The sequence below is a fragment of the Macaca thibetana genome, chromosome 19 (genome assembly GCF_024542745.1).
Source record: "Macaca thibetana thibetana isolate TM-01 chromosome 19, ASM2454274v1, whole genome shotgun sequence".
NCBI lineage: Eukaryota > Metazoa > Chordata > Mammalia > Primates > Cercopithecidae > Macaca > Macaca thibetana.
The window spans coordinates 33,146,030-33,172,750 of NC_065596.1; the positions used below are offsets into that span (position 1 = coordinate 33,146,030).

The 26,721-nt window shown below is 42.5% G+C and overlaps 1 protein-coding gene across 2 annotated transcripts in view; it reads right to left on the reverse strand.

The window, feature by feature from the left end:
- The window catches only part of LOC126943021 (zinc finger protein 611), a 165,042-nt gene extending 138,929 nt beyond the window's left edge, over positions 1 to 26,113 (reverse strand). For both annotated transcript variants that reach the window (XM_050771281.1, XM_050771280.1), the window contains exons 1-2: positions 25,920 to 26,113; positions 13,576 to 13,702 (exon numbers count right to left, since the gene is read on the reverse strand). In XM_050771281.1, the coding sequence (XP_050627238.1) occupies positions 13,576 to 13,702; positions 25,920 to 26,015 (223 nt within the window). In that variant the 5' untranslated portion in view covers positions 26,016 to 26,113. The remainder of the gene's footprint in view (positions 1 to 13,575; positions 13,703 to 25,919) is intronic.
- Between the last annotated feature and the right edge of the window lie 608 nt (positions 26,114 to 26,721).

Consider the following 26,721-nt stretch of genomic DNA (forward strand, 5'->3'; position numbering starts at 1 on the left):
GTAAGATGTTGTTCTGCAGAGGTCGTAGTCTGTTGCAGGATCTGGCCAGCAACCTGCAATGCCACGGGGCTCTTTCTTTGTTCCCAGGTGGATCAGCAGTTTGAGAAGTAATGGACACACACAAGATAGTGAAAGCTGGGTCCGGGGGGTCACCGCCTCTAGTCCCACAGTGCCGCCAATGCACTGGATATACCAGCATTTATTATTAAGTTTAGTGAGGTGGGGGTAGGTTAGTGAGGGATTTAGGGTCATTTGATTATGAGGTGAGATGGTCACATGGGGATGAAGTAATTCTTTAACATAACATCTGTATGCAGAAGTACAGTATATAGAGATAAGAATTTACAATATAGTGTGTGTGTGCGCATCAGTAATTTCTAACAGAGCCTCGAAATAGAAACACACTCTTTCCATAACCTATGATTAGCTAGATATTAATCAGCAGTAACACTTGCAGCAAAAGCTGGTTACAAACAATCCATAGAAACAGGACGTGAATCTAGACAACCGGTTAGACCAGAAATTCTCAGAAGGGAGTATGCCTTAACCCTAAAGAGGCCTAGAAGAGCTGTGGCAAGATGAGGACGTTTATAGCCCTATCTTATCCATATGGACAGGCGCCCCTCATGCGTCCATTTATAGGCACATTCCACAAGGGTTGCATTTCATTCCCAGAGCTATGAACATCTGCTTTTCTGGGATAGGAATCTTGGTGATGTGAAACCTCCCTGACTGCACATCCATTCATAGGCTCTCTGCAGGGGGAAGGACATCAGGCACTGTTGGCTCATTCTGGCAGTCCAACCTGGCATTGTCTTTACACAATCCTGCATGCAATTTTGTATTTACAATAAATCAGAAGCATTTCATCTTTTATTCCATAGCAATAGTTTCAGGGGGTCTCCCTATATCACCCCCTTTTCTCTGATTTAAATGAGCCATAGCAATCATAGCTTGGCACTCATTACAACTGGATTGAAGATTTTTTTTTTCCAATTTTACACATGAACAATAAACCAATGGCACAAATTATGCACAGAACAAAATTAACGATAGTGGATCCTCCCAAAGATTTTACCCATTGAACGGGGTTGAGATTAGATAACCCCTCAGAGATACCGTCTAAAGCTTCAGCACCGGATAAAGCAGTTAAGTGTGCTTGAGAGGCCTCAAAAATCTGTTGTTTTAGCCTGCTTATGTCTAAACTTAAATTATCTTCACTTCCTTGTAAATGGCGTTTCACTAATTCCCAATTGTGAACAGACTCATATTGGAAGGAGTTATACAAAAATCAGAAGTATTCCAATCACGTTGCATTTGTAATCTATGTTCTAAACTCATAATTCTGTATCCCATCCATATAACAGTTTGTCTTAGATCATTAATTTGATTGGCCAATTTTTGATCAATACCTGAGTGAGAATTCCACATCCGAGTAGAATTTTTTGCCATTTATCCACAAAATGAGCAGTTTGAATAGATTGATGTCATGCAACTCCAGCAGAAGCAGCAGTCGCAGTAACAGCAATCAAGCCCATTATTACTGCAATTAATGTAAAAATAAATCGTTTACTCCTTTTAAGAAATTTCTGTAGAATATTAATAATAACATGGATAGAAGGGGAAGATTCTCAAGGCCTATGTAAGACTACAGGGAGCCAAATACCTTCTCTGGCTCCAACTATTAAAATACTATGATATTGATTAAAGGATGAGTCAACACAAGTATACAAGTAACAATTAACACAGATAATTATGTTGGTTTTTGAACTAATATGCATATTTCCTACTAATAACATATATGATGGTTTAACACAACTTTTCAGTGGCATTTTTTTGTTAGACTCCATATAGATAGTATATGTATTTTGGGATGGCACTCTTTTTTGTGAATGTGGATTGGAGGGAATAGGTTTTATGAGAGGTGGTGGGGGGACATTAGCAACAGGGGGGTATAAGTCCTCATAATCTTTACTATCCCATCTTTGAATTGACCTTATGAGGATGGCCATAGTGATATTTTTGGCTGTGTGGAAATAGTAGTGTAAATCAATCTGTTGTCTTAGTTTTCGAGGTGACAAGGTGTATTTACTTATAACACTTTCTCCAGCCCAAACTCTCATACCAGTCATAGCTATGGTTAATCTCCATAATTCTGAATGTTCAGGTCCTAAGTGGGGAACAATGAACCTTGACTTTGGAGGGGCAACCCCTGCCCCTTTCCACTTAAAAGGAAAACAGGAGTTAAATCTACGATATAATAGGGGAGGGTTGTCACTGCTTTTTTGATAGGTAATATCATAGAGAAAATGTTGACAATCTCTGTGACCCTGAGAGCAATCATTAGTCATATGACCTTTAGGAGACCAATCAACAATGGTGTGGTGAGAAGAATTAAATAACACAGTTTCTTCTGGACTAACACAATCCTTCCATATTACTTTGTCAGCATTTGAAGACAAGTTGAGAGGACACGTAGATCCTAAAAGTTTATATTGGGATGTGTGAATATAATCAGCAATTCCTGTTTTGATCTGTCTTAGAGGTTTTACTGAGAGCCCTGATACCAAGTGTCCTAAAGGAGGGACAGAGTGACCAGAGAGTAGTGTGACTGCCCAAGTTTGAATATCTAATGAGAGACATCCATTAGGGTCCCAGGCACAAAGGTGGATAACTACAACCTAAAGTGATACTGAAAGGGGTTCCTTCTTCTGAGGGTTGGGCAGGACAACAGTCATCTACAGAACCAGGCATCCAAATACAATCATTAACATAGACCTCCATAGGAACGTCCATCCATGTCATGGCTCGAATAAGAGGAGGAAAAGGAATATAGGCTCAATATGTATGGTTTTTAACAGTCTGTGGAGTGACAGAGGGTAGAAAGATCAGTATCATCAGGAGGAGGCAGAGGTTGAGCCGGACCTGGATCGCTGGAGACAAGTTGTTCAGGATGGCTGAGGGGATTGTCTGTTGTCAAGGAGTTAGCGTGGTCATTTTCTTCTTTTTGACGATGGGATGTGTTAGTTGCTTTCTGCTGTGGCTCTTTTTCAGCAAATTTATCTGTCTTGTTGTTGCATGCATTTTCAGGACGCAATTTCAGGTGTCTAGCAGGAATCCAAGCAGGAGATTGATGTTCACCTGGGGAAACATAAGCATAGCCTCTTCCCCAGGTTAAAATAGAATATTTTGACCATATATTAGATTGAACGTCTTTCCACCACACTTCCCTTCCTTGGTTTACCGTGGGACAGTTACCAGAAAAATGTTTTTACGCAGCAGTAACAGAACAGGATTTAGGAATATTGAGAAAATTTAATGTGAGCAATGCCAAGTTTAGTTGTATGTGAGGCATAGACAACTCCTTTGGATTGGCTTGTTGAATTTTAGCAGGAGAAATGTGGAGTCCTGCATTGGCAACAGCTAATTTTAAAGAGGTAAAACATTGAATTAATTCATCTTTAGTGGGGGCAGCAATCAGTATATCATCCACATAACGAAGAATGTAATTATTTTTAAGTCTATTGGATAGGTTGTAACACAGTACCAACAAACAACTGACAAATAGTAGGACTGTTAATCATTCCTTGAGGTAAAACTTTCCATCGATATCTAGCTGTGGGAGCTGAATTGCTAATGGAAGGTATAGTGAAAGCAAATTTTCACAGTCTGACTTGTCTAAAGGAATATGAAAACAGCACTCCTTAAGGTCAATGATAATTAAAGGCCATTCCTTAGGAATCATGGAGGGGGAGGACATACCAGGTTGTAACGCCTCCGTAGGTTTAATAACTGCATCAACAGCTCTTAAGTCTGTTACCATCCTCCATTTTCCTGACTTTTTTTGTACAACAAACACAGGCAAGTTCCATGGAGACAAGGAGGGCTCGATAGTGTTTGCTTGTAGTAAATCATTAACAATTTCAATTAAAGCCTCCAACTTGTGTTTGGAGAGCGGCCACTGCTCTACCCAAACAGGTGACGCACACATCCATTGTAAAGGGATTGGTGGGGGAGGCGCAGCAGTGACCGCACCTAAAAAGGGTATCCAAGTCCTGATTTATTAAGTTTTGGGGAGGGTTCCAAGGGCTCTTTAATTCCCTCTCCGTTAACTCCCAATCCTTTTCCAGGAACAAAATTCACTTTATACATTATGTTTTTGCTAGCTTCACTATAATTTGATAAAGGGATAGATATTTCAGCTCCCCATTGTTGCAGTAAATCACGTCCCTATGAATTTATGGGAATCGGAGTGATAAAAGGTTGAATAGTGCCAATTGGTATACAGCAGATGACGTTCCAACTCCCACTAAATTAGTTGAAGAGGGCTGTTTTGGCCGAGAGGAAGGCCACTGATTAGCAGCGATTACAGAAACATCAGCCCCAGTGTCGACTAAACCTTCAAACTTTTTTGGGAAATTTTAATAGTACAGGTGGGATGAAGAGAAGAAATAGCATTAACCCAATAAGCAGCTTTGTTTTGTTTAAAGGTATTTCCTATGCTCCTGTGCGAGTAGCAGAGTCTGCGGAGGGGCACAGTGCAGGGACAAGTAGTAATTGAGCAATGCGTTCTGGTTCAATGAAAATGGGAGATTTGGTAGAAATAACCAAACAAATTTCATCTGTAGTGTTGGCATGGATAACGCCAGTATGAATAACTACACCTTTTAAGGTTAATGAAGCTCTGCCAAGAATTAAGCCAATATGACCTTTAGGTAAAGGCCCTTTAACTCCAGCAGGAGCAAGGACGGGTTGTTCTTCAGGGAGTAAAGACAGAGGGAGAGTACTACATAAATCTATTGAGCCCCCTCCTGTGGTAGAGGCGGACAGGCATTGTACTGGGACAAGAGGAGGGGGTACTTCGCACTGGGTTGTGGGTATTGAAGTTGAGGTAATGCCTGTGGCACTGTTTGTACTTGAGTCTGCGGCATTGCTGGTGCAGTTATAGAGGTAGCCACAGAGAGGGAGAAACCAGACCCCGAAATCCCAATCGGGGCTCAAGGCTGGCCCCTCCCCCAGTTTCCCTGAAAAGAAATGGGATTAGAAACAGTGTTGGCCACGTTTAAAGGAGGCAACAGATTACCACTAATATCAAATTTAGATCGACAAGAATTCATCCAACGTTTACCTTTTTTACATCGTGGGCAAGTAGTAGCAGGTGCTTTCTGTAAATTTGGAGTTAGTGGAGTAGGTTGTTGGGGATTAGCATTAAGTAAAGGACAAGATTTTTTAAAGTGTCCTACTCCCCCACATTTATAGCAAGTACCAGGAAAAGTATTGGGCACACCCGTTGTAGGAACATTAGGAATAACAGCAGCCGCTTTTAAGGACGAAGTCGTGGCTTGAGCCACGGGCACAGTTTTATGAGTTTCAGAACCAATACCATCACAGGCTCTAATGTAGGAAGGAATTATGCCATCATCAGGTACGTTTTGAGTCTTAGGTCGTATGACAGCCTGACACTCAGTGTTAGCATTTTCAAACGCTGTAAGTTGGATAACCACATCTCTTGCTCTAGTATCAGAAATAGACTTTACAGCAGCATCTGTGAGTTGAGTCACAAAATCAGGATAGGGTTCAGAAGGACCTTGTTTAATAGCACTAAAAGGCAAAGGGGCCTTGCCTGCATCTTGAATACGTTCCCATGCTCATAAACACACTTGAGTAACCTGAGTTAAAATACGTTGATCATATTCCAATTGTCGAGCAGGAGTATTCCACAAATCACTAGAACCCATAAGCATATCACAAGAGCCTTCAGTCCCATTTTCAGAATTTATAGAAGCTTGAATCATGGCCTCTTCTGATCACCATGTCTTAAATTGTGGGAATTGAGAAGGGGTAAGAGAAGCACGAGCTAGGAAATTCCAATCGTAGGAACAAGCTGTTGTTCAGTAGTAAGAGAATATAGAACAGTTTTAACATAAGGAGAATTAGGTCCATATTGATCACAAGCAGCTTTAAAATCTTTAAGGATTTGCAAAAAGAAAGGTTCAAAATGTCGCCGGCCTTTAGCAGTACCTTTGCCCCACCTCCTGCACTCTCAGACTTAGGGGCTACGGCTATGCGGAACTGCCAGGCATGCAAACCACCAGAAGCCCTAGAACTACCCATCGCCTCCTGAATAGAAGAGCAGACAGGTCTAGCAGGGGCAGAGGAAAGAAGAGAAGGAGAGCGAGGGCGCTGGGACGTGGATTGGCAGGAAGCAGGATTCCAAGCCTCCGAAAGAAGGGGTCCCGGAGTGTTGAAACAAACTGTAGGCTTAGAAGAGGGGAGAGTCCAAAAGGACAAGAGGAATGAGAAACAGGCCATTCAGATGAATGCCACACGTCCTCCTCTGTCAGAGGGGGCAACGGCTTAGTAGAAGAGTTAACATATACAGGTTCCAAGATAGGAGGTGGAGGGGTGGAGGGAGGGGATGATCACCAGGTTCCTCTCCTTGGGGAGAAAACAAGGAGAGATCGAATTCTCCCTCATCATCAGGAGGAGGATAGTAGGGGGGTCAGCTACCCGAGGTAAAGGGAGTGGTTCACCATCCGCGTTAACTTGCGGCAGTTGAAGAGGATCACCAGACTGAAAAGGAAGTAAAGCAACATGAATAAGAGCCCAGTCCGTCCAAACAGAAATAGGAAGTAAAACACCATCTCTCATGAGTTGGTGGAGAGTGGCGCCAACTCTAGCCCAGTCTAACAGGCCCATAGAACCTTTGTCACGGAACCAAGGACAATGCTTTTCAATAGTCTGAAATAAGAGAATAAGGTTATTGGAATCAGCCTTGATTCCACCCTGTTGAAGAAGAAGTTTAATAAAAGACAGATAAGCCTGGTGTTTAGACTGTGATTGTACCATAATAACCCTGGAATAATACCGATCGACAAACCTGAAAAGAGGGGAGAGTCGGAAAAAGTGTACCCAGAGACCTTACCGTCGAGACTGAAGACTAGTCATCATGAACCCACACTCAGAGTGCACTGAGCCGAGGAACAAAGAAGGCTATGTTGAGCACGAGATACTGCAGGATCTGGCCAGCAGCCCACAATGGAACGGGGCTATCTCTTTGTTCCCAGGCAGATTGGCAGGTCGAGAAACAACAGACACACACAAGATAGTGAAAGCTGGGTCCAGGGGCGTCACCGCCTTCTGGTGCCGCAGTGCCGACAATGCACTGGGTATGCCAGCATTTATTATTATGTTTAGTGAGGTGGGGGTAGGTTAGTGAGGGATTTAGGGTCATTTGATTATGAGGTGAGATGGTGATGTGGGGATGAAGTAATTCTTTAACATAACATCTGTCTGCAGAAGTACAGTATACAGAGATAAGAATTTACAATATAGTGTGTGTGTACATCAGTAATTTCTAACAGAGCCTTAAAACAGAAACACAGTCTTTCCATAACCTTTCCATAAGCTAACCTTAATTAGCTAGATATTAATCAGCAGTAACACTTGCAGCAAAAGCTGGTTACAAACAATCCATAGAAACAGGACATGAATCTAGACAACTAGTTAGGCCAGAAATTCTCAGAAGGGAGTATGCCTTAACCCTAAAGAGGCCTAGAAGAGCCGTGGCAAGATGAGGACGTTTATAGCCCTATCTTATCCATATGGACAGGCGCCCCTCATGTGTCCATTTATAGGTGCATTCCACAAGGGTCGCATTCCATTCCCAGAGCTATGAACATCTGCTTTTCTGGGATAGGAATCTTGGTGATGTGAAACCTCCCTGACTGCACATTCATTCATAGGCTCTCTGCAGGGGGAACACATCACAAGCTCTTGGCTCATTCTGGCAGTCCAACCTGGCAATGTCTTTACACAATCAGGCATGCAATTTTGTATTTACAACAATCATGAACATTTCATCTTTTATTCCATAGCAATAGTTTCAGGGGGTCTCCCTACGGTAGTCTGATTTCCATAAATGTTTGAAAAATTTAAAGTATAGAGTGCTAGATTAAGTTTCATCGGAGAAGTGGTACACTCCTTAATGTCTCCCCCTTCTTTTGTTGAACTAACTGCATTTTGAATGTTCTATTAGTTCTTTCAACTATGGCCTGTCCTTGGGAATTATAGGGAATTTCTGTTGTATTTGTAATTTTCCACTGATTTAAGTATTTTTGGAAAGCTCTACTACAGTATCCTGGTTTGTTGTCGGTTTTAATTTTATTCTTGAACTCCCATTACAGCAAAACAAGATAATAAATGTTTTTTAACATGGAAAGTGCTTTCTCCTGTCTGGCAGGTTGCCCATATGACACGTGAATAAGTATCAAGTGTTACATGGACACATGATAATCTTCCAAATGAAGGTACATGCGTGACATCCATTTGCCATAACGCATTAGGACACAGACCTCTGGGATTGACTCCTGCCTTTTGAGTGGACAGCTGTAGGACTTGACACTGGGTTCAATGTTGTACAATATTTTTTGCCTGTTTCCATGTGACGTCAAATTGTTTTTAATCCTGCTGCATTTACATGAATCAAAGCATGAAGTTCTTGTGCTTTTATGAATGCAGAGGATACCAGTAAGTCAGCTTGTTCATTTGCTTTAGCTAAAGGCCCTGGTAAATTAGTGTGTGCTTGAATATGAGTAATATAAAATGGGAAATTTCCTTTTTTACAGTTGTTGTAATAAATTGAACAGCTGGTTTCACTGATCATCCATGCTATATTTAATTAGGGCTGTCTCAACATCCCTTGTAGCCTGTACTACATATGCAGAATCTGATACAATATTAATAGGTTGATTAAAATCTTGTAACTCTGTAGTGACTGTGACCAACTCTGCTCTTTGAGTCCATTGATACTGAGTTTTGATGACTCGCTCTTTTGGCCCTGTGTAAGCTGCTTTTCCATTGCTGGAACCATCAGTAAACAGTCAGAGCATTTTCTAAAGGTTTATGTCTGGTAATTTTAGGTAAAATCCAAGTAGTCAATTTTAAAAACTGGAAGATCTTTGTTTTTGGGTAATGATTATCAATAATTCCCACAAAATCAGCAAGATCAGTCTGCCATGCACCAGAATTGATAAAGGCTTGTCTAACCTGTTCCTTGTTTAAAGGAACAACGATCTTGCCTGGGTCATTTCCACACAATTTTATTATTCGTAATCTTGCCTGACCAATTAATGTAGCTCTTTGATCCAAGTACAATGTAAAAGTCTTAATTGTACTGTGAGGAAGGAATGACCACTCCACAAGATCAGTATACTGAACAATGGTGCCTGTCGGAGAATGTGCAGTAGCAAAAATCAAAAGTTAGTGGGGGGCTAAGGGATCCATTCTATTTACTTGTGCTGACTGAATTTTTTCTTCCACTAATTTAATTTATTTTGTTGCCTCTGGGGTTAATATTCTTTTACTATTTAAGTCTGGGTCTCCTCTTAAGATAGAGAACAAATTCGACCTGGCATAAGTAGGAATGCCTAGAGTAGGCCAAATCCAATTAATATCTCCTAGCAATTTTTGAAAGTCATTTAATGTTTTTAATGTGTCTTTTCTTATTTCTATTTTTTTTTTTGGTGGCTTAATTTTTCTATTTTCTATCTGCATCCCTAAATAATGAAAAGGAGTAGAGGTTTGAATCTTATCAGATGCTATTGTCAGTCCTGCGTTGGCAACCTCTGCTTCCATAAATGTGTAACAGTCAATTAATTTATCCCTCGTTTCTGCAGCACACAAAATATCACCAACATAATGAATGCTATAACAGTCTGAAAACTTGTCTGTAACTGGTTGAAGAGCTCGACCTATGAAAATCTGACAAATAGTTGGACTATTATCATTCCCTGAGGCAACACTTTCCACTGAAACCTGGTGGCTGGTTCTTTATTATTTATGGCTGGCGTAGTAAAGGCAAATTTTTCAAAATTCTGCTCCGCCAGAGGAATGGTAAAAAAGCAATCTTTCAGATCAGTTATAATTTTGGGATCATGGCCGGAGAGGGCAACCCGTGTTGGAGAGGCCCCCTGGGTTGAATTAAGGCATTTACGTCTCTTAAGTTAGTTAACATACGCCATCTGCCGGATTTTTTCTGAATTACAAACACACGAGGATTCCAAAGTGAGAATGAAGGCTCAATATGTCCCTTTTCTAATTGTTCCTTTGCTAATAAATGTAAAGCCGCCAGTTTTTGTTTTGGTAGAGTCCATTGATTTACCCGTAGTGGTTTTTCTGCTTTCCAAGTTAATGGAATGGGTTTAGGAAACCCTACAGTGGCCGCCCCTAAAAAGGATACCCTATTCCTTTTCTTTCTTGATTTCCCTCAGCCTCAATTGGGACTTTAATGCCATTTTCATTTTTTTCCTAGTCCCTTTCCTGGTACATATCCCATTTTAGCCATGATTTTTTGACTCATGTCTAAACATCTGTGCCTCACTTCTCTGTGACCTGGGAGCCCCCTCCCTGCTTCAAGTCTCCCTGGCTTTGGTTAAAGTTGTCCCAACTTCCCAGACCAAACCAATGTACTTATTACATATATTGATTGATGTCTCATGTCTCCCTAAAATGTGTAAAATTAAGCTCTGCTCCGCCCACCTTGGGCACATGTCGTCAGGGCTTCCTGAGGCTGTGCCACGGGTGTGTCCTCAGCCTTGGCAAAGTAAACTTTCTAAATTAACAGAGATCTGTCTGAGAAGTCCTGGGTTCACAGCTGCAATGTCAAATGAGGGGGCTCTGTGAGATCACAAAGGTTTCCACAGAGAAGGTGATTCCAGAACAAACACCTAGGGAAGAAAGGCTGCTTGTCACTTGCAGCTGAGGGAACAGAGAGTCCTAGGCAGAGGGACAGCTCAAGCGAAGGCCCTGAGTCAGGAGCAACCTCAGCCCCAGGCAAAGGAAAGCGGCCCCTGTGGGTGGAGCAGTGGAAGAAAGGAGGGCACAGGCAGGTGATGACATCAGAGAGGTCTTGGGGGCACAGATCCATAGGGAGAAGGTCTTCAAACATTTTTCTCCCACAACCCAAAAGAATATTGAAAGCCAACTCTGATCCCAGCTACTGGGGAGACTGAGGCAGGAAAATCACTTCAACCCGGGAGGTGGATGTTGCAGTGAGCCAAGATCTCACCACTGCACTCCAGCCTGGGACACAGAGTGAGACTCGGTCTCAAAAACAAACAAACAAACAAACAAACTGAGCTTTACCCTCTGGGGAAGAAAAGCCACACACTGTATTTTGTCAGTCATTTCAGGGGTCAGTGTCACTCTGACTGAGCTTTCCTGGTCGTATTCCTCACCTCTATGTTACAGGTGGGCTCACTAAGGTTCACGGCGGGAGACATTTCCCCAAGTTATCCTGAGAAGCTCTGAGGTGAGGAGGAAGGAGGTGTGGCTGATTCCCATGTGATGGCCTGGAAGGCCCAATAGGCTGCCTTGGTCTTCCTCCTCTAGAAAATTCCAACACCAGCCAGGAGTGGGGGCTCAGCCGAGTAATCCCAGCACTTTGGGAAGTTGTTGCAGGCAGGTCATTTGAGCTGAGAAGTTTGAGACCAACATGGGCAACATGGTGAAACCCCATCTCTACCAAAAATACAAAATTGAGCCAGGTGTCATGGTACACCTCTGTGGTCCCAGCTACTTGGGAGGCTGATGCAAGATTACTTGAGCATGGGAGGCAGAGGTTGCAGTGATCCAAGACTGTGCCACTGCATTCCAGCCTGGGTGACAGGGTGACACTCTATCTCACAAAGAAACAAGTAAAAAGCAAAGTTCCCGGACTGTCTTTTATATACCTGAGCAAAAGCAACTTCTTTCACGATCTAAGGTTCTGATGACATCAATGCCAAACATGTAATTACTCACTCTCAGAAAATCACAGAAATACATTCAAAATACACACAAGTGTGAACACATAGCTACAAATGTTTAAAACACTGAAAAAGAGGCAGCTGTAAAAATGAGATTGGAGCAAATGTTTTCCTCATGAACATATGGGCTCTGCTAAACCAAGGTTCCAAGTCAATCCAGCCCATCCTTCCACATCTGCGGAGAATACTATGGACCAGAGGGACTTGACGGGGACATTTACTTAGAAGCTTACAGCTCACCATTTTATCAGATGACATAAGGAAGGATAATGGAATAGGCTACTTTCACTCGCATCTGTGTGAAGAGACCACCAAACAGGCTTCGTGTGAGCAATAAAGCTTTTTAATCACCTGAGTGCAGGTGGGCTGAGTCCGAAAAGAGAGTCGGCAAAGGAAGATAGGAGTGGGGCCATTTTGTAGGATTTGGGCAGGTAATGGAGAATTGCAGTCAAAGGGGGCAGTTCTCTGGTAGGCAGGAGTGGGAGTCACAAGGTGCTCAGTGGGGGAGGTTTTGAGCCAAGAGAAGGAGTTTCATAAGGTAATGTCATCAGTTAAGACAGGAACAGGCCATTTTCACTTCTTTTGTGATTCTTCAGTTACTTCAGGCCATCTGGATGTACACACACAGGTCACAGGGGATATGATGGCTTAGCTTGGGCTCAGAGGCCTGACAGCTACTTCAACTAAATTTTGTTGTTAGGGTAAAGAAAAAGGTTATGGATATTTTCATCAAAAGAAGTAAGATTCTTTAATAAATAAAGGGTGATTCCATGTACTTCAAATCATATCTATGGAAGCCTATTTCTAATATCATCACAAAACACTGACAGGACACAGACATGTATAACCCTAAAGTAAGGAGTATTTTTCCACTGTGACCCTAAATTATATAACAGTTTGCAAAAAACTTACCACTGTCACATCACTGAAGAGAAAAATATATATTCTTCATATTTACAGCATATTTACTGTAGACAAGTAAATGCTAAAGGACCACGCAATATACTATATTTATAAATAATCCACAACAAGCTCATGTAAGGGTAACCAAAATCAATGGAAATTCCGTATTGTCAAATAATCATAGCACAGGGAAGATAAGAAAAGATTACAAAAATTAGCTAGGTGTGGTGGCCTGCGCCTGTAGTCCCAGTTACTCAGGAGGCCGAGGCACAAAAATCTCTTTAAGCCAAGAGGCAAAGGTTGCAGTGAGCCACTGTCGCACCATTGTACTTCAGCCGGGGTGAAAAGAACAAACTCCATGTCATAAATACATAAATAAATTAATTAATTAAAGGACAGATACAAAAACTGGCATACGTGTACTTTTTCTTCAAAACTAAACTTTTAAAATATTATTTAGAATAAAAAGACATGAAAAACATTGTACAGAATGCAACATGCACATAACATACATGTTAACAGAAATGCAACATATACAGAAATAATTCCGACATAAATAACAAAAAGTTCTAGTGGAGAAGTAGTAGTTTTTACAGGTTACAAAAATGTTTTTTTAACCGTGCCCAGCCTGCCATAACGTTTTATGCCTACTTTAGTTCTGGAACCCCCAATGAGCTATCACAAAGAACGCAGAACGTCTAAACAAAGGGGACAGTGAAAGTCCAGGTGCTACCTCATGAAGCTTTTCATTTCAAAATCAATATCGCTTCCATTTTAGTCAGAGAACGATGGGGCTCCCAAGAGGCAACAAGAGAAAATACAAAGACACACAAGGGCACATCCCCAGCAGGGAAGTTATCCTCACCCAGGGAGACCAGGTTCCTATAATTCTCCAGCATCACGTCTCTGTATAGAGTCCTCTGAGAAGGGTCCAGGCATTTCCACTCCTCCTGAGAGATTTCTATGACCACATCCCTGAATGTCAATAGACGCTGAAATGAAAACACATTTATACCAAATGGTTATGGGACGAGTTCTTATCTTCACAGAAAATGAGAAGAGGAGAGAGGGGAAAGCATGGATTTAATTGTAATGAATGTTCTGACAAATCCGAGTAAGGGATTTCTCACCACATGACGTCTTCCCAGTTGTGTTTTATTACACTTTTTGAAGAGGTCATGACACCCTCTCAGTATGAATTTCTTACGTTTGTGAAAAATACAAGCAATACATCAATTAAAAACTCAATGCAGGGTTCCCGTTATAGAAATGTTAGGAACTTTGACACACCAAGTGACATTCAGTATCTAGATTTGCCAGAGCATGAGTGAGGTTTTCAAAGATGACAACATCCACAGTGAAAGATCGGCCAGGCACGGTGGCACATGGCTGTAATCCCAGCTACGCGGGAGGCTGAGGCAGGAGATTCGCTTGATCACTGGAGGCAGAGGTTGCAGTGATCCGAGATCGCGCCTCTGCACTCCAACCCGGGAAACTGAAATTCTGTCTCAAAAAAAAAAAAAAAAATTAGCCAGGCATGGTGCCAGGCACCTGTGGTCCCAGCTATTTGGCAGGCTGGAGGTGGGAGGATGGCTTGATCCTTAGGGTGGAGGTTGCAGTGAGTTACGATCACACCACTGCACACTAGCCTGGGCAACAAAGCAAGACCCCGTCTGAAAATAAAATAAAATACATGAAAACAAAATCACTCAAAGTACAAAAATCCATTTTGTATATATATGTCAACAAAATAATAAAACCTACACAGACTCAGAAAAACTAGATGTTAATACAAAGGATTGTCATTTTCCTCAGATTTTCAAAATACAAAAGATTTTCAAAATATATACATATGTGTGTGTATATAATAATCTGTATGTATATATGTGTGTATATGTGTGGGGATGTGTGTATATATACTATATATAATGTATATAGTATATATATGTTTTTAAAAATGTAAGAAGTAGCAAGTTTTGTTTAACTGAAAAGGAATCTCATCTTGGTGGAAAAGAATGGTTTGGCAGTTGGGGGCAGGTGGAAATCTTGTCAGATCTTAGAAAACAGGAAATGCCCCATCCTAGAGGAAGAAATCACTCTCAACTGCCTGACATGGAGGAAGCTTCAGGTATCTGTAGTAATGCAGGTATGCACAGAGGCAGTCACTACAGGACTCTTTATACAGAGGAAAATCAAAAAGGACCCACACCTTGTCATTCAGCCAATTTCCAATGCAGATGTCAAAGAGCAAGCTAGCCACGTTTGCTAACATGATAACATGTAAATTTTTACACCAATAGGATCAAATATCAAAGTAAAATATTTACTGGAATGCAAAGAAGAAACAACAGATGCTGGGATCTACTTGAGGGTGACGGGTGGGAGGAAGGAGAGGAGCAGAAAAAATAACTACTGGGGGCTGGGCATGGTGGCTCACACCTGTAATCCCAGCACTTTGAGAGATCTAGGGGAGAGGATCACCTGAGATCAGGAGTTCAAGACCAGCCTGGCCAACATAGTGAAACTCTGTCTCTAGTAAAAAACACAAAAATTAGCCAGGCATGGCAGAAGGCACCTGTAATCCCAGCTACTCGGGAGGCTAAGGCAGAAGAATTGCTTGAACCTGAGGGGCAGAGGTTACGGTGAGCTGAGATCATGCCATTATACTCGAGCCTGAGCAACAAGAGCAAAACTCGTCTCAAAAAAAAAAAAAAAAAAAAAAAAAAAAAAACTATTGGGTACTGGACTTAATACAAGAGTGAAGAAATAATCTGTACAACAAACCCCGATGACACAACTTTACCTATGTAACAAAGCTTCACATGTGGCCCCAAACCTAAAGTAAAAACATAAATATAAAAAAATTTGGCCAAGCGCGGTGGCTCATGCCTGTAATACCATCACTTTGGGAGGTCGAGGTGGGTGAATCATGAGGTCAGGGGTTCAAGACCAGACTGGCCAAGATGGTGAAATCCCGTCTCTACTAAAAATACAAAAATTAGCCAGGTGTGGTGGTGGGCTCATGTAATCTCAGCTACTCAGGAGGTAGAGGCAGGAAAATGCTTGTACCCGGGAGGCAGAGGTTGCAGTGATCATGCCAATGAACTTCAGCCCAGGTGACAGAGTGAGTCTCCGTCTCAAAAAAAAAAAGAAAAGAAAAAGAAAACAAAAAATTATCTAAAATTTACTGTCAGGCCTCTGAGCCCAAGCTAAGCCATCATATCCCTTGTGTCCTGCACGTATACATCCAGATGGCCTAAAGTAACTGGAGAATCAGAAAACGAGTGAAAATGCCCTGTTACTGCCTTAACTGATGACATTACCTTGTGAAATTCCTTCTCCTGGCTCATCCTGGCTCAAAAGCTCCCCCACTGAGCACCTTGTGACCCCCGCCCCTGCCCGCCAAAGACCAACCCCCTTTGACTAATTTCCCTTTGCCTACCCAAATCCTATAAAACTGCCCCACCCCCATCTCCCTTCCCTGACTCTTTTCAGACTCAGCCCGTCTGCACACAGGTGAAATAAACAGCCTTGTTGCTCATATAAAGCCTGTTGGGTGGTCTCTTCTCTTGTAGAGAGTGAAATTTGGTGCCATGATTCGGATAGGGGGACCTCCCTTGGGAGATCAATCCCCTGTCCTCCTGCTCTTTGCTCCATGAGAAAGATCCACCTACAATCTCTTGTCCTCAGACCAACCAGTTCAAGGAACAGGCATTCTGTTACACGTAGGTCCCCACCTAGTCTCTGTTCCCAATGCAACTCATCCCAAATCTTGCTTCTTTCCCTCCCACCTGTCCCTTCAGTCCCAACCCCAATCTTGTTGGGTCTTTTTAATCTTCCTTTTCTTTGGACCCATCTGACCTCTCCCCTCCTCCCCAGGCTGCTCCTCACCAGGCCAAGCCAGGTCCCAATTCTTTCTCAGCCTCTGCTCCCCCACCCTATAATCCTTTTATCAACTCACCTCTTCACACCCAGTCCAGTTAACAGTTTTGTTCTGTGAATAGCCCTCTCCCATAGCCTTCTCCCACGTGCCTGGCAATTTCCTCTTAAAAAGGTGGCTGGAGCTAAAGGCATAGTCAAGGTTAATGCTCTTTTTTCTTTTTCTGATTTCTCCCAAATCAGTTAGCATGTAGGCTCTTTTTCATATATAAAAACCCAGCCCAGTCCATGGCCTGTTTGGCAACAGCCCTTAGACGCTTTACTGCCCTAGACCCAAAGGAGCCAGAAGGCCATCTTATTCTCAATATACATTTTATTACTCTACTCCTGACGTTAAAGAAAGCTCCAAAAATTAAATTCTGGTCCTCAAACCCCACCACAGAACTTAACTAACCTCGCCTTCAAGGTGTATAATAATAGAGTAGAAGCAGCCAAGTAGCAACACATTTCTGAGTTGCAATTCCTTGCCTCCACTGTGAGACAAACCCAAGCCACATCTCCAACACACAAGAACTTCCAAACGCCTGAACCACAGTGGCCAGGCATCCCTCCAGGACCGCCTACCCCATGAGCTTGCTTCAAGTGCTGGAAATCTGACCACTGGGCCAAGGAATGTCTGCAGCCCAGGATTCCTCCTAAGCCGTGTCCCATCTGTGTGGGATCCTACTGGAAATCAGACTGTCCAACCTGGCAGCCACTCCCAGAGCCCCTGGAACTCTGGCCCAAGGCTCTCTGACAGACTCCTTCCCAGATCTTTTTGGCTTAGCGACTGAAGACTGACACTGCCAGATTGCCTCGGACGCCTCCTGGACCATCACAGACTCTTTGGGTAACTCTTACAGTGGAGGGTAAGTCCGACCCCTTCTTAATCAATACGGAGGTTACCCAGTCCACATTACCTTCTTTTCAAGGGCCTGTTTCCCTTGCCTCCATAACTTTTGTAGGTATTGATGACCAGGCTTCTAAACCTCCTAAAACTCCCCAACTCTGGTGCCAACTTGGACAATACTCTTTTAAGCACTCCTTTTTAGTTATCCCCACCTGCCCTGTTCCCTTATTAGGTTGAGGCATTTTAACTAAATTATCTACTTTACTGACAATTCCTAGGTTACAGCCGCACCTCATTGCCACCATTTTCCCCAGTTCAAAGCCTCCTTCGCATCCTGCTCTCATATCCCCCCACCTTAACCCACAAGTATGGGATACCTCTACTCCCTCCTTGGCAATCGATCATGCACCCCTTACCATCTCATTAAAACCTAATCTCCCTTACCCCACTCAATGCCAATATCCCATTCCACAGCATGCTTTAAAAGGATTAAAGCCTGTTATCACTTACCAGTTACAGCATGGCATTTTAAAGTCTATAAACTCTCTTTACAATTCTCCCATTTTACCTGTCCAAAAACCGTACAAGCCTTACAGGTTAGTTCAGGATCTGCTCCTTATCAACAAAATTGTCTGGCCTATCCTCCCCCATGGCTCAAAATCACAAACTTTGCTCAAATCACTCTCTACAATTCTCATAACTTCCAAAATCTATTTTCTTCCTCACACTTGATGCATATACTTTCTGCTCCCTGGCTCCTTCAGCTATGCTCACTGTTTCTTAGAGTCTCCTACAATTACCATTGTTCCTAGCCTGGACTTCAATCCGGCCTCCCACATTATTCCGGATACCACACCTGACCCCCATGGCTGTATCTCTCTGATCTACCTGACGTTCACTCCATTTCCCCATATTTCCTTCTTTCCTGTTCCTCATCCTAATCACACTTGGTGTATTGATGGCAGTTCCACTAGGCCCAATCGCCAATCACCAGCAAACGCAGGCTATGCTATAGTATCTATCATTGAGGCTACTGCTCTGGCCCCCTCCACTACCTCTCAGCAAGCTGAACTCATTGCCTGAACTTGAGCCCTCACTCTTGCAAAAGGAATGTGCATCAATATTTATACTGATTCTAAATATGCCTTCCATATCCTGCACCACCATGCTGTTATATGGGCAGAAAAAAATTTCCTCACCATGCAAGGGTCCTCCATCATTAATGCCTCTTTAATAAAAACTCTTCTCAAAGCCCCTTTACCTACAAAGGAAGCTGGAGCCATTCACGCCAAGGGTAATCAAAAGGCATCAGATCCCATCACTCAGGACAACACTTATGCTGATAAAGTAGCTAAAAAAGCAGCTAGTGTTCCAACTTCTATCTCTTACAGCAGTTTTTCTCCTTCTCATCTGGCCACTCCCCCACTGAAACTTCCACCTATCAATCTCTTCCCACACAAGGCAAATGGTTCTTGAACCAAGGAAATTATCTCCTTCCAGCCTCACAGGCCCATTCTATTCTGTCATCATTTCATAACCTCTTCCATGTAGGTTACAAGCCACTAGCCTGCCTCTTAGAACCTCTCGTTTCCTTTCCATCATGGAACTCTATCCTCAAGGAAATCACTTCTCAGTGTTCCATCTGCTATTCTACTACTCCTTGGGAATTTCTCAGGCCCCCTCCTTTCCCTACACATCAAGCTTGGGGATTTGCCCCAGCCCAGGACTGGCAAATTGACTTACTCACATGCCTTGAGTCAGGAAACTAAAATACCTCTTGGTCTGGGTAGACATTTTCACTGGATGGGTAGAGGCGTTTCCCACGGGGTCTGAGAAGGCCACCATGGTTGTTTCTTCCCTTCTGTCAGACATAATTCCTCAGTTTGGCCTTCCTACCTCTATACAGTCCAATAACGGACCAGCCTTTATTAGTTAAATCACCCAAGCTCAGGCTCTTGGTATTCAGTGGAACCTTCATACTGCTTACCTTCCTCAATCTTCAGAAAAGGTAGAATGGACTAATGGTCTTTTCAAAACACACCTCACCAAGCTCGGTCACTAACTTAAAAAGGACTGGACAATACTTTTACCACTTGCCCTTCTCAGAATTAGGTCCCGTCCTTGGAATGCTACAGGGTACAGCCCATTTGAGCTCCTGTATCAACACTCCTTTTTATCAGGTCCCAATCTCATTCCAGACACCAGACCTACTTGGACTGTGTCCCCAAAACTTTGTCATCCCTACTATCTTCTGTATTCACTGATCTCAACTACTCATAAATGCCCTGCTCTCTACACTGCTGGTTTACACTATTTCTCCAAGACATCACAGCTGATATCTCCTGGTGCTATTCCCAAACTGCCACTCTTAACTCTTAAAGTATATAAATAATCTTTCTGGCAGGGCTATGCTGAACCTCCTTGGGCACTCTCTAATTGGATGTCCTGGGTCCTCCCAATTCTTAGTCCTTTTTTTTTTTTTTTTTTTTTTTTTTTTGAGATGGAGTCTCGCTGTGTGGCCCGGGCTGGAGTGCAGTGGCCAGATCTCAGCTCACTGTAAGCTCCGCCTCCCGGGTTCACGCCATTCTCCTGCCTCAGCCTCCTGAGTAGCTGGGACTACAGGCGCCGCCACCTCACCCGGCTAGTTTTTTGTATTTTTTTAGTAGAGACGGGGTTTCACCGTGTTAGCCAGGATGGTCTCGATCTCCTGACCTCGTGATCCGCCCGTCTCGGCCTCCCAAAGTGCTGGGATTACAGGCTTGAGCCACCGCGCCCGGCTTCTTAGTCCTTTACTACCTGTTTTTCTCCTTCTCTTATTCCATTAGGTTTTCAATTCAAACAAAACTGTATCCAGGCCATCACCAATAATTCTATGTGACAAATATTTCTTCTAACAAGCCCACAATATCACCCATTACCACAAAATCTTCCTTCAGCTTAATCTCTCCCACTCTAGGTTCCCATGCCACCCCTAATCCGCTTGCAGCAGCCCTGAGAAACATCGCCCATTATCTCTCCATACCACCCCCAAAAATTTTCGTCATCCCAACACTTCAACACTATTTTGCTTTATGCAGAAATACACGTGTACGAGACTTGCCCTGACGCCTGACACAGAACTGACAGTAGCTGCTGTCCAGTGAGTTTGTAAGGAGGGTGGAGGATGTGACAGAGAAAGGAGATGATTTATGGCAATGGGTCTCTATGGCGGCAGCTTTCCTCGGAGTTTTTCCAGAAAACAAATATGTCCATCATGTGATGTTTAGATACCAAAATATATTAAAAATACAAAAATTAGCCTGGCGTGCTGGTGGGTGCCTGTAATTCTAGCTACTCAGGAGACTGAGGCAGGAGAATCCCTTGGTCCTGGGAGGCAGAGGTTTCAGTGACCTGAGATTGCACCACTGCACTCCACCCAAGGCGACAGAGCAAGACTCCATTTCAAGAAAAAGAAAAGAACACATGGGTTCTTTTGGAGGAGTGTTCTATGCCAATGCAGCCCATGTTTCAACATTTTTACAGAATGGACCAGAGGGCCTTGAGGGAAACACGCAATAAACAGCTCCCAGCTCAAGATTTTAACCAATGACAAAAGGAAAGAAAACTGAAAAACAGACTAACTGGTTAAACTATATTTTGATGTTTAGTTAAAAGGTCACTGACATCTATACCAAGTATACACTGAAACAATCAAACTTAAGTATTAGGTACCAAGGCTTCCAATAAATAACAACGACTAGAAAGCATGCAGACCTTGAACTGAACCGGATATTAATTTCAAACAGCAACTATTTTGAAATTGTTTAAAAAAAAAAATTCTAATGAATTCCGGGGTCAACAGAGAATAACCGGAAAATACTCAAGTACAGAAATGAATGATGTGAGCTGATTATAGGATGCTGCAAAGGCATCTTTCAGAAGTCATTACGGATTAAGAAAGAAATAATTTTTTTTTCATATGTTCAGCTAAAAAAGCAGAAGTGGTGATTTATTATATGGTTGTTACACTCGGCCACAAATAAACACAGAAATAGTCCAGAATGTCACAGGTCCAGGGCAGAGGACCAACATGGGCAGTTTTGTTTATGAGCAAGGTGGGTCTCAGAGGTGATCGGTGATCACAGGGCGATGAAGTTCTAGATCCATTGAGACAAGCTCTAGATAGTAGCATGCAGTCTCACAACTTGTAACAGCATCGCCAGCGTCTGGCACTCCATGTTTCTGTTCCTGTGGCCTCCACGGTGCAACAAGCTAGCAGTTTACTTGGAGCTGTACCTCATCTTTCTTCTTTTGTGCTTCAGGCTGAGCATTCGCTTCATTCTCCACTTGGCTCTCATGGCACAGAGGTTTCCAAGAACATGGCACTAAGGCCGAGAGCAGAAATAAAAAAAATTTTTTTTTTGAGACGGAGTCTCGCTCTGTCGCCCAGGCTGGAGTGCAGTGGCACAACCTCGGCTCACTGCAACCTCCGCCTTCTGGGTTCACGCCATTCTCCTGTCTCAGCCTCCCGAGTAGCTGGGACTACAGGCGCCCGCCACCACACCCGGCTAATTTTTTGTATTTTTAGTAAAGACGGGGTTTCACCGTGTTAGCCAGGATGGTCTCAATCTCCTGACATCGTGATCCAACTGCCTTGGCCTCCCAAACTGCTGGGATTACAGGCGTGAGCCACCACGCCCGGCCAGAAATAAAATTTTTAAAACTAAGATTTATCTCAAACTCAAACAGCAAAAAAAAATTAAAAATAAAAAATAGAGAAATGAAGAGGAACCAGAAAGAAAAAAAAAAAAAGGAAATCTATTATACAATGAGAACAAAATAATTTTTGATGTCTCTTTTTTTTCTATTTTTTGTTTGTGTGTTTGTTTGAGATGGAGACTTACTCTGCCGCCCTGGCTGCAGTGCTGTGGGATGATATTGGCTCACTGCAACCTCTGCCTCCCAGGTGTAAGTGATTCTTGTGCCTCAGCTTCCCAAGTGGCTGGAACAAAAGGTGCACACCACCAGCCCTGGCTAACTTTTTTATTTTTAATAGAGATGGGGTTTCACCACGTTAGCCAGGATGCTCTTGAACTTCTGACCTTAGGTGATCCACTCAAGTCGGTCTACCAAAGTACTGTGATTGCAAGGATGAGCCACCTTGTCGGGCTCTCATATCCTGGTTTGTTTTGTTTTGTTTCTGAGACAGACTCTCACTCTGTTGCCCAGGCTGCAGTGCAGTGGTGTGATCTCGGCTGCCTGCAAGCTCCGCCTCCCGGGTTTAAACCATTCTCCTGCCTCAGCCTCCTGAGTAGCTGGGACTACAGGCACCCGCCACCATGCCTGGCTAATTTTTTGTATTTTCAGTGGAGACGCGGTTTCGCCGTGTTAGCAAGGCTGGTCTCGACCTCTTCACCTCATGATCCACCTGCTTCAGCCTCCCAAAGGGCTGGTATTACAGGCGTGAGCCTCCGTACCCAGCCTGATATCCCTGTTAAAAAGTACTACGGTATATCCCTTTTCAAAACTACTGTCTCAAAAAAGTACTATCTCTTTAAAAAGCACTATCTCAAAAAAGAAAAATAGAAAATAAGAAACAGAAAATAGGTTGGGAAAAGTGGCTCACATCTGTTGGCCATGCTGGTTTCAAACTCCTGACCTCAAGTGACCTACGTGCCTTGGCTTCCCAACATGCTAGGATTACAGGCATGAACCACCGCACCTGGCTCAATCCTCTTAACATAAACACTTTAATGTCAATTAAGGCTTGAACTGAATGTTAAGTCAATACAAACTCAAATCAATGCTGATTTGACTCTAATGTCAATTAATGCTTGACGGTTTGCTATACTCATTGCATTGGGAACAGTTATCTCAAAAATTAATTTTCTGATGTTCTGCAAGGAGTGACCTCGGACTGAAGACTTTGCCAAACTTAAGACATTTGTAAGATTTCTGTCCAGTATGGATTCTCTGATGTCTAATAAGGTGTGAACATGAAGTAAAGGCTTTGCCACAATCATCACACTTGTGAGGTTTCTCTCCTGTATGAATTCTCCTGTTTTTGCATAGGATGAAGCTTGACTGAAGACCTTGCCATCATCATGACATTTGGTTTTTTTTGTTTTTTTTTGTTTTTTTTTTGAGACGGAGTCATGCTCTGTCGCCCAGGCTGGAGTGCAGTGGCCGGATCTCAGCTCACTGCAAGCTGCGCCTCCCGGGTTCACGCCATTCTCCTGCCTCAGCCTCCCAAGTAGCTGGGACTACAGGCGCCCGCCACTTCGCCCGGCTAGTTTTTTGTATTTTTTAGTAGAGACGGGGTTTCACCGTGTTAGCCAGGATGGTCTCGATCTCCTGACCTCGTGATCCGCCCGTCTCGGCCTCCCAAAGTGCTGGGATTACAGGCTTGAGCCACCGCGCCCGGCCCATCATCATGACATTTGTAAGGTTTCTCTCCAGTATGAGTTTGCAATGAACTGCAATGTATGAACGATGTCTGAAAATTTTGCCACATTTGTTACACTTGTAAGATCTCTCTTCATTATGGATTCTCCAATGATTTACAACGGTTTTAGCATTACTGAAGACTTTGTGAGAATCATTACATTAGTCCAGTTTCCCTACACCATGAATTGCCTGATGGGGAATAATTGTTGACTTCTCACTAAAGGCTTTGCCACACTCACTACACTTGTAAGGTTTCTCTCCAGTGTGAATTCCAGTATGTTGTGCCAGGTGTGAATCACTCCCAAAAGTCTTGTCACAAACCTTATATTTGTATGGTTTCTCTCCAGTATGAATTATCCTATGTCTTTTAAGGTGTGATTTGCGACTGAAAAGTTTGTCACATGCTTCACATTTGTAAATTTTCTCTCCAGTATGAATTCTATGATGAAGTGAAAGTTGTGATTGTTGATTAAAAGCCTTCCCACATTTGTTACACTTGTAAGGTTTCTCTGCAGTGTGAATTCTAGTATGTCTTGCTAGGTATGAATTACGCACAAAGGCCTTGTCACAAAGTGTACATTTGTAAGATTTCTCTCCAGTATGAAGTCTACGATGGTATACAAGCGATGGCTTGTGACTGAAGGTCTTTCCACACTCATTACACTTGTAAGGTTTCTCACCACTATGAAGTCTACGATGGCAATGAAGGTATGACCTCTGACTGAAGGTCTTGCTGCACTCATTACACTTGTAAGGCTTTTCACCACTATGAACTCTACGATGGCATACAAGGTATGACTTCAGACGGAAGGTCTTGCCGCACTCATTACACTTGTAAGGTTTCTCTCCACTATGAATTCTAGTATGTTTTGCCAGATAGGAATGAGATGCAAAAGCCTTGTCACAAACCTTACATTTGTATGGTTTCTCTCCAGTATGAATTACCTTATGTGTCTCAAGGGTTGATACTCGACTGAAAACTTTTTCACATTCTTCATATTTGTAAGGTTGCTCTCCAGTATGAATTGATTTATGAACTAAAAGATCTGAATTTTGACGAAAGGTCTTGCCACATTCACGACACTTGTAAGGTTTTTCTCCACTGTGAATTCTAGTATGTCTTACCAGGTGTGAATTCCATGCGAAAGCCTTGTCACAAAGCTCACATTTGTAAGATTTCTCTCCACCATGAAGTCTATGATGGCATACAAGGGAGGACTTGTGACTGAAAGTCTTGCCACACTCATTACACTTGTAAGTTTTCTCTACAGTGTGAATTCTGGTATGTCGTGCCAGTTGTGAATTCCACGTGAAAGCTGTGTCACAAACCTTACATTTGTACGGTTTCTCTCCAGTGTGAATTCTCCTATGTGTCTCAAGGGTTGATTTGCGATTGAAAACTTTGTCACATTCTTCACATTTGTAAGGTTTCTCTCCAGTATGAATTCTATGATGACGTGCAAAGTTTGATTGTTGATTAAAAGCCTTGTCACATTCATTACACTTGTAAGGTTTCTCTCCAGTATGAATTGCCTTATGAATTACAAGGGCTGAATTTTGACCAAAGAGCTTGCCACACTCATTACACTTGTAAGGTTTTACTCCAGTATGAAGTCTACGATGGCATGTAAGGGATGACACCTGACTGAAGGACTTGCCACACTCATTACACTTGTAAGGTTTCTCACCCGTGTGGCATTTCTGATGGCATGCAAGGTTCTGCTTGTGATTAAACACCTTGCCACATACATCACGTTTATATATTTTGTCTCCTAAATGGATTGTCTGGTGTTTCCTTAAGAGTGAGCTACAATTAAAGGCTTTGCCACTCTCATTACACTGGAAAGATGTTTTTGTCATGTGTACTTCCTGTTCTTCTGTGAGTAATGAAGAATTTGGGGAATTATTCTCACAGTTATTAGAAATACGGATTTGGGGTCTACAAGAAATTCTTTGGGATGTTGAAACTGAGGGAACATCATCGGTAGACTTCTCAAGTTGATTACCCATTTTACCTTTGATCTGAAATATGCGCAGTTCAGGCAGATGTGAATGAAAGCTCGATCCAAGCTGATCTTTAATAGGCTTGTTTCCAGCATGTTTTTGATCATGTCGGTCTGTACTACCAGTGAACATTTTTATTTTTGTCATGGGTCCTTCATGGCCATTTCTTTCATCTTCTTGACACTGAAACTCAATGTCCTGAATTTGTTTCTCAATGTCCTGGAAGCAAAAATCTCTAATGTGATGACTTTCATGTCTTTGCAATGTCCCGGTGTGGATCACTTCTGTATTGCACTGCCCTGTTGATGAGAACTCCTTCATGATGCATTTGGAAGAGATATCTGTAAAATATAAACACCAATAGGTTTCAAATTAAGTCCAGATGGTAAATCATACTGAAGTGTGTAAATATGATACAAAAAGAATACTTATTTTGAATTTCCCAAACATGATCTTCAAAGTATAGGAACACAAAAGGAATAAGATTCTTTAATAAACAAAGGGCATTTACATATCCTTCAAATTAATTCCATGAAAACCTATTTCCTATATCATGACAAAACACTGACAGGGCACAAACATGAGTAAGCCGAAAGTAAGGAGTGTTTTTCCACTGTGACCCTAAAGTGTATCACAATTTGCAAAAAACATATCACTGTCACATCAATGAAGAGAAAAATATATATTCTTCATATTTACTGTGTACAAATGCTAAAAAACAAAAACCCACACAATATACAATATTGGTAAATAATCCACAACAACCTCATGTAAGGATAACCAAAAGCAACGTAAATTCCGTATTGTCAAACA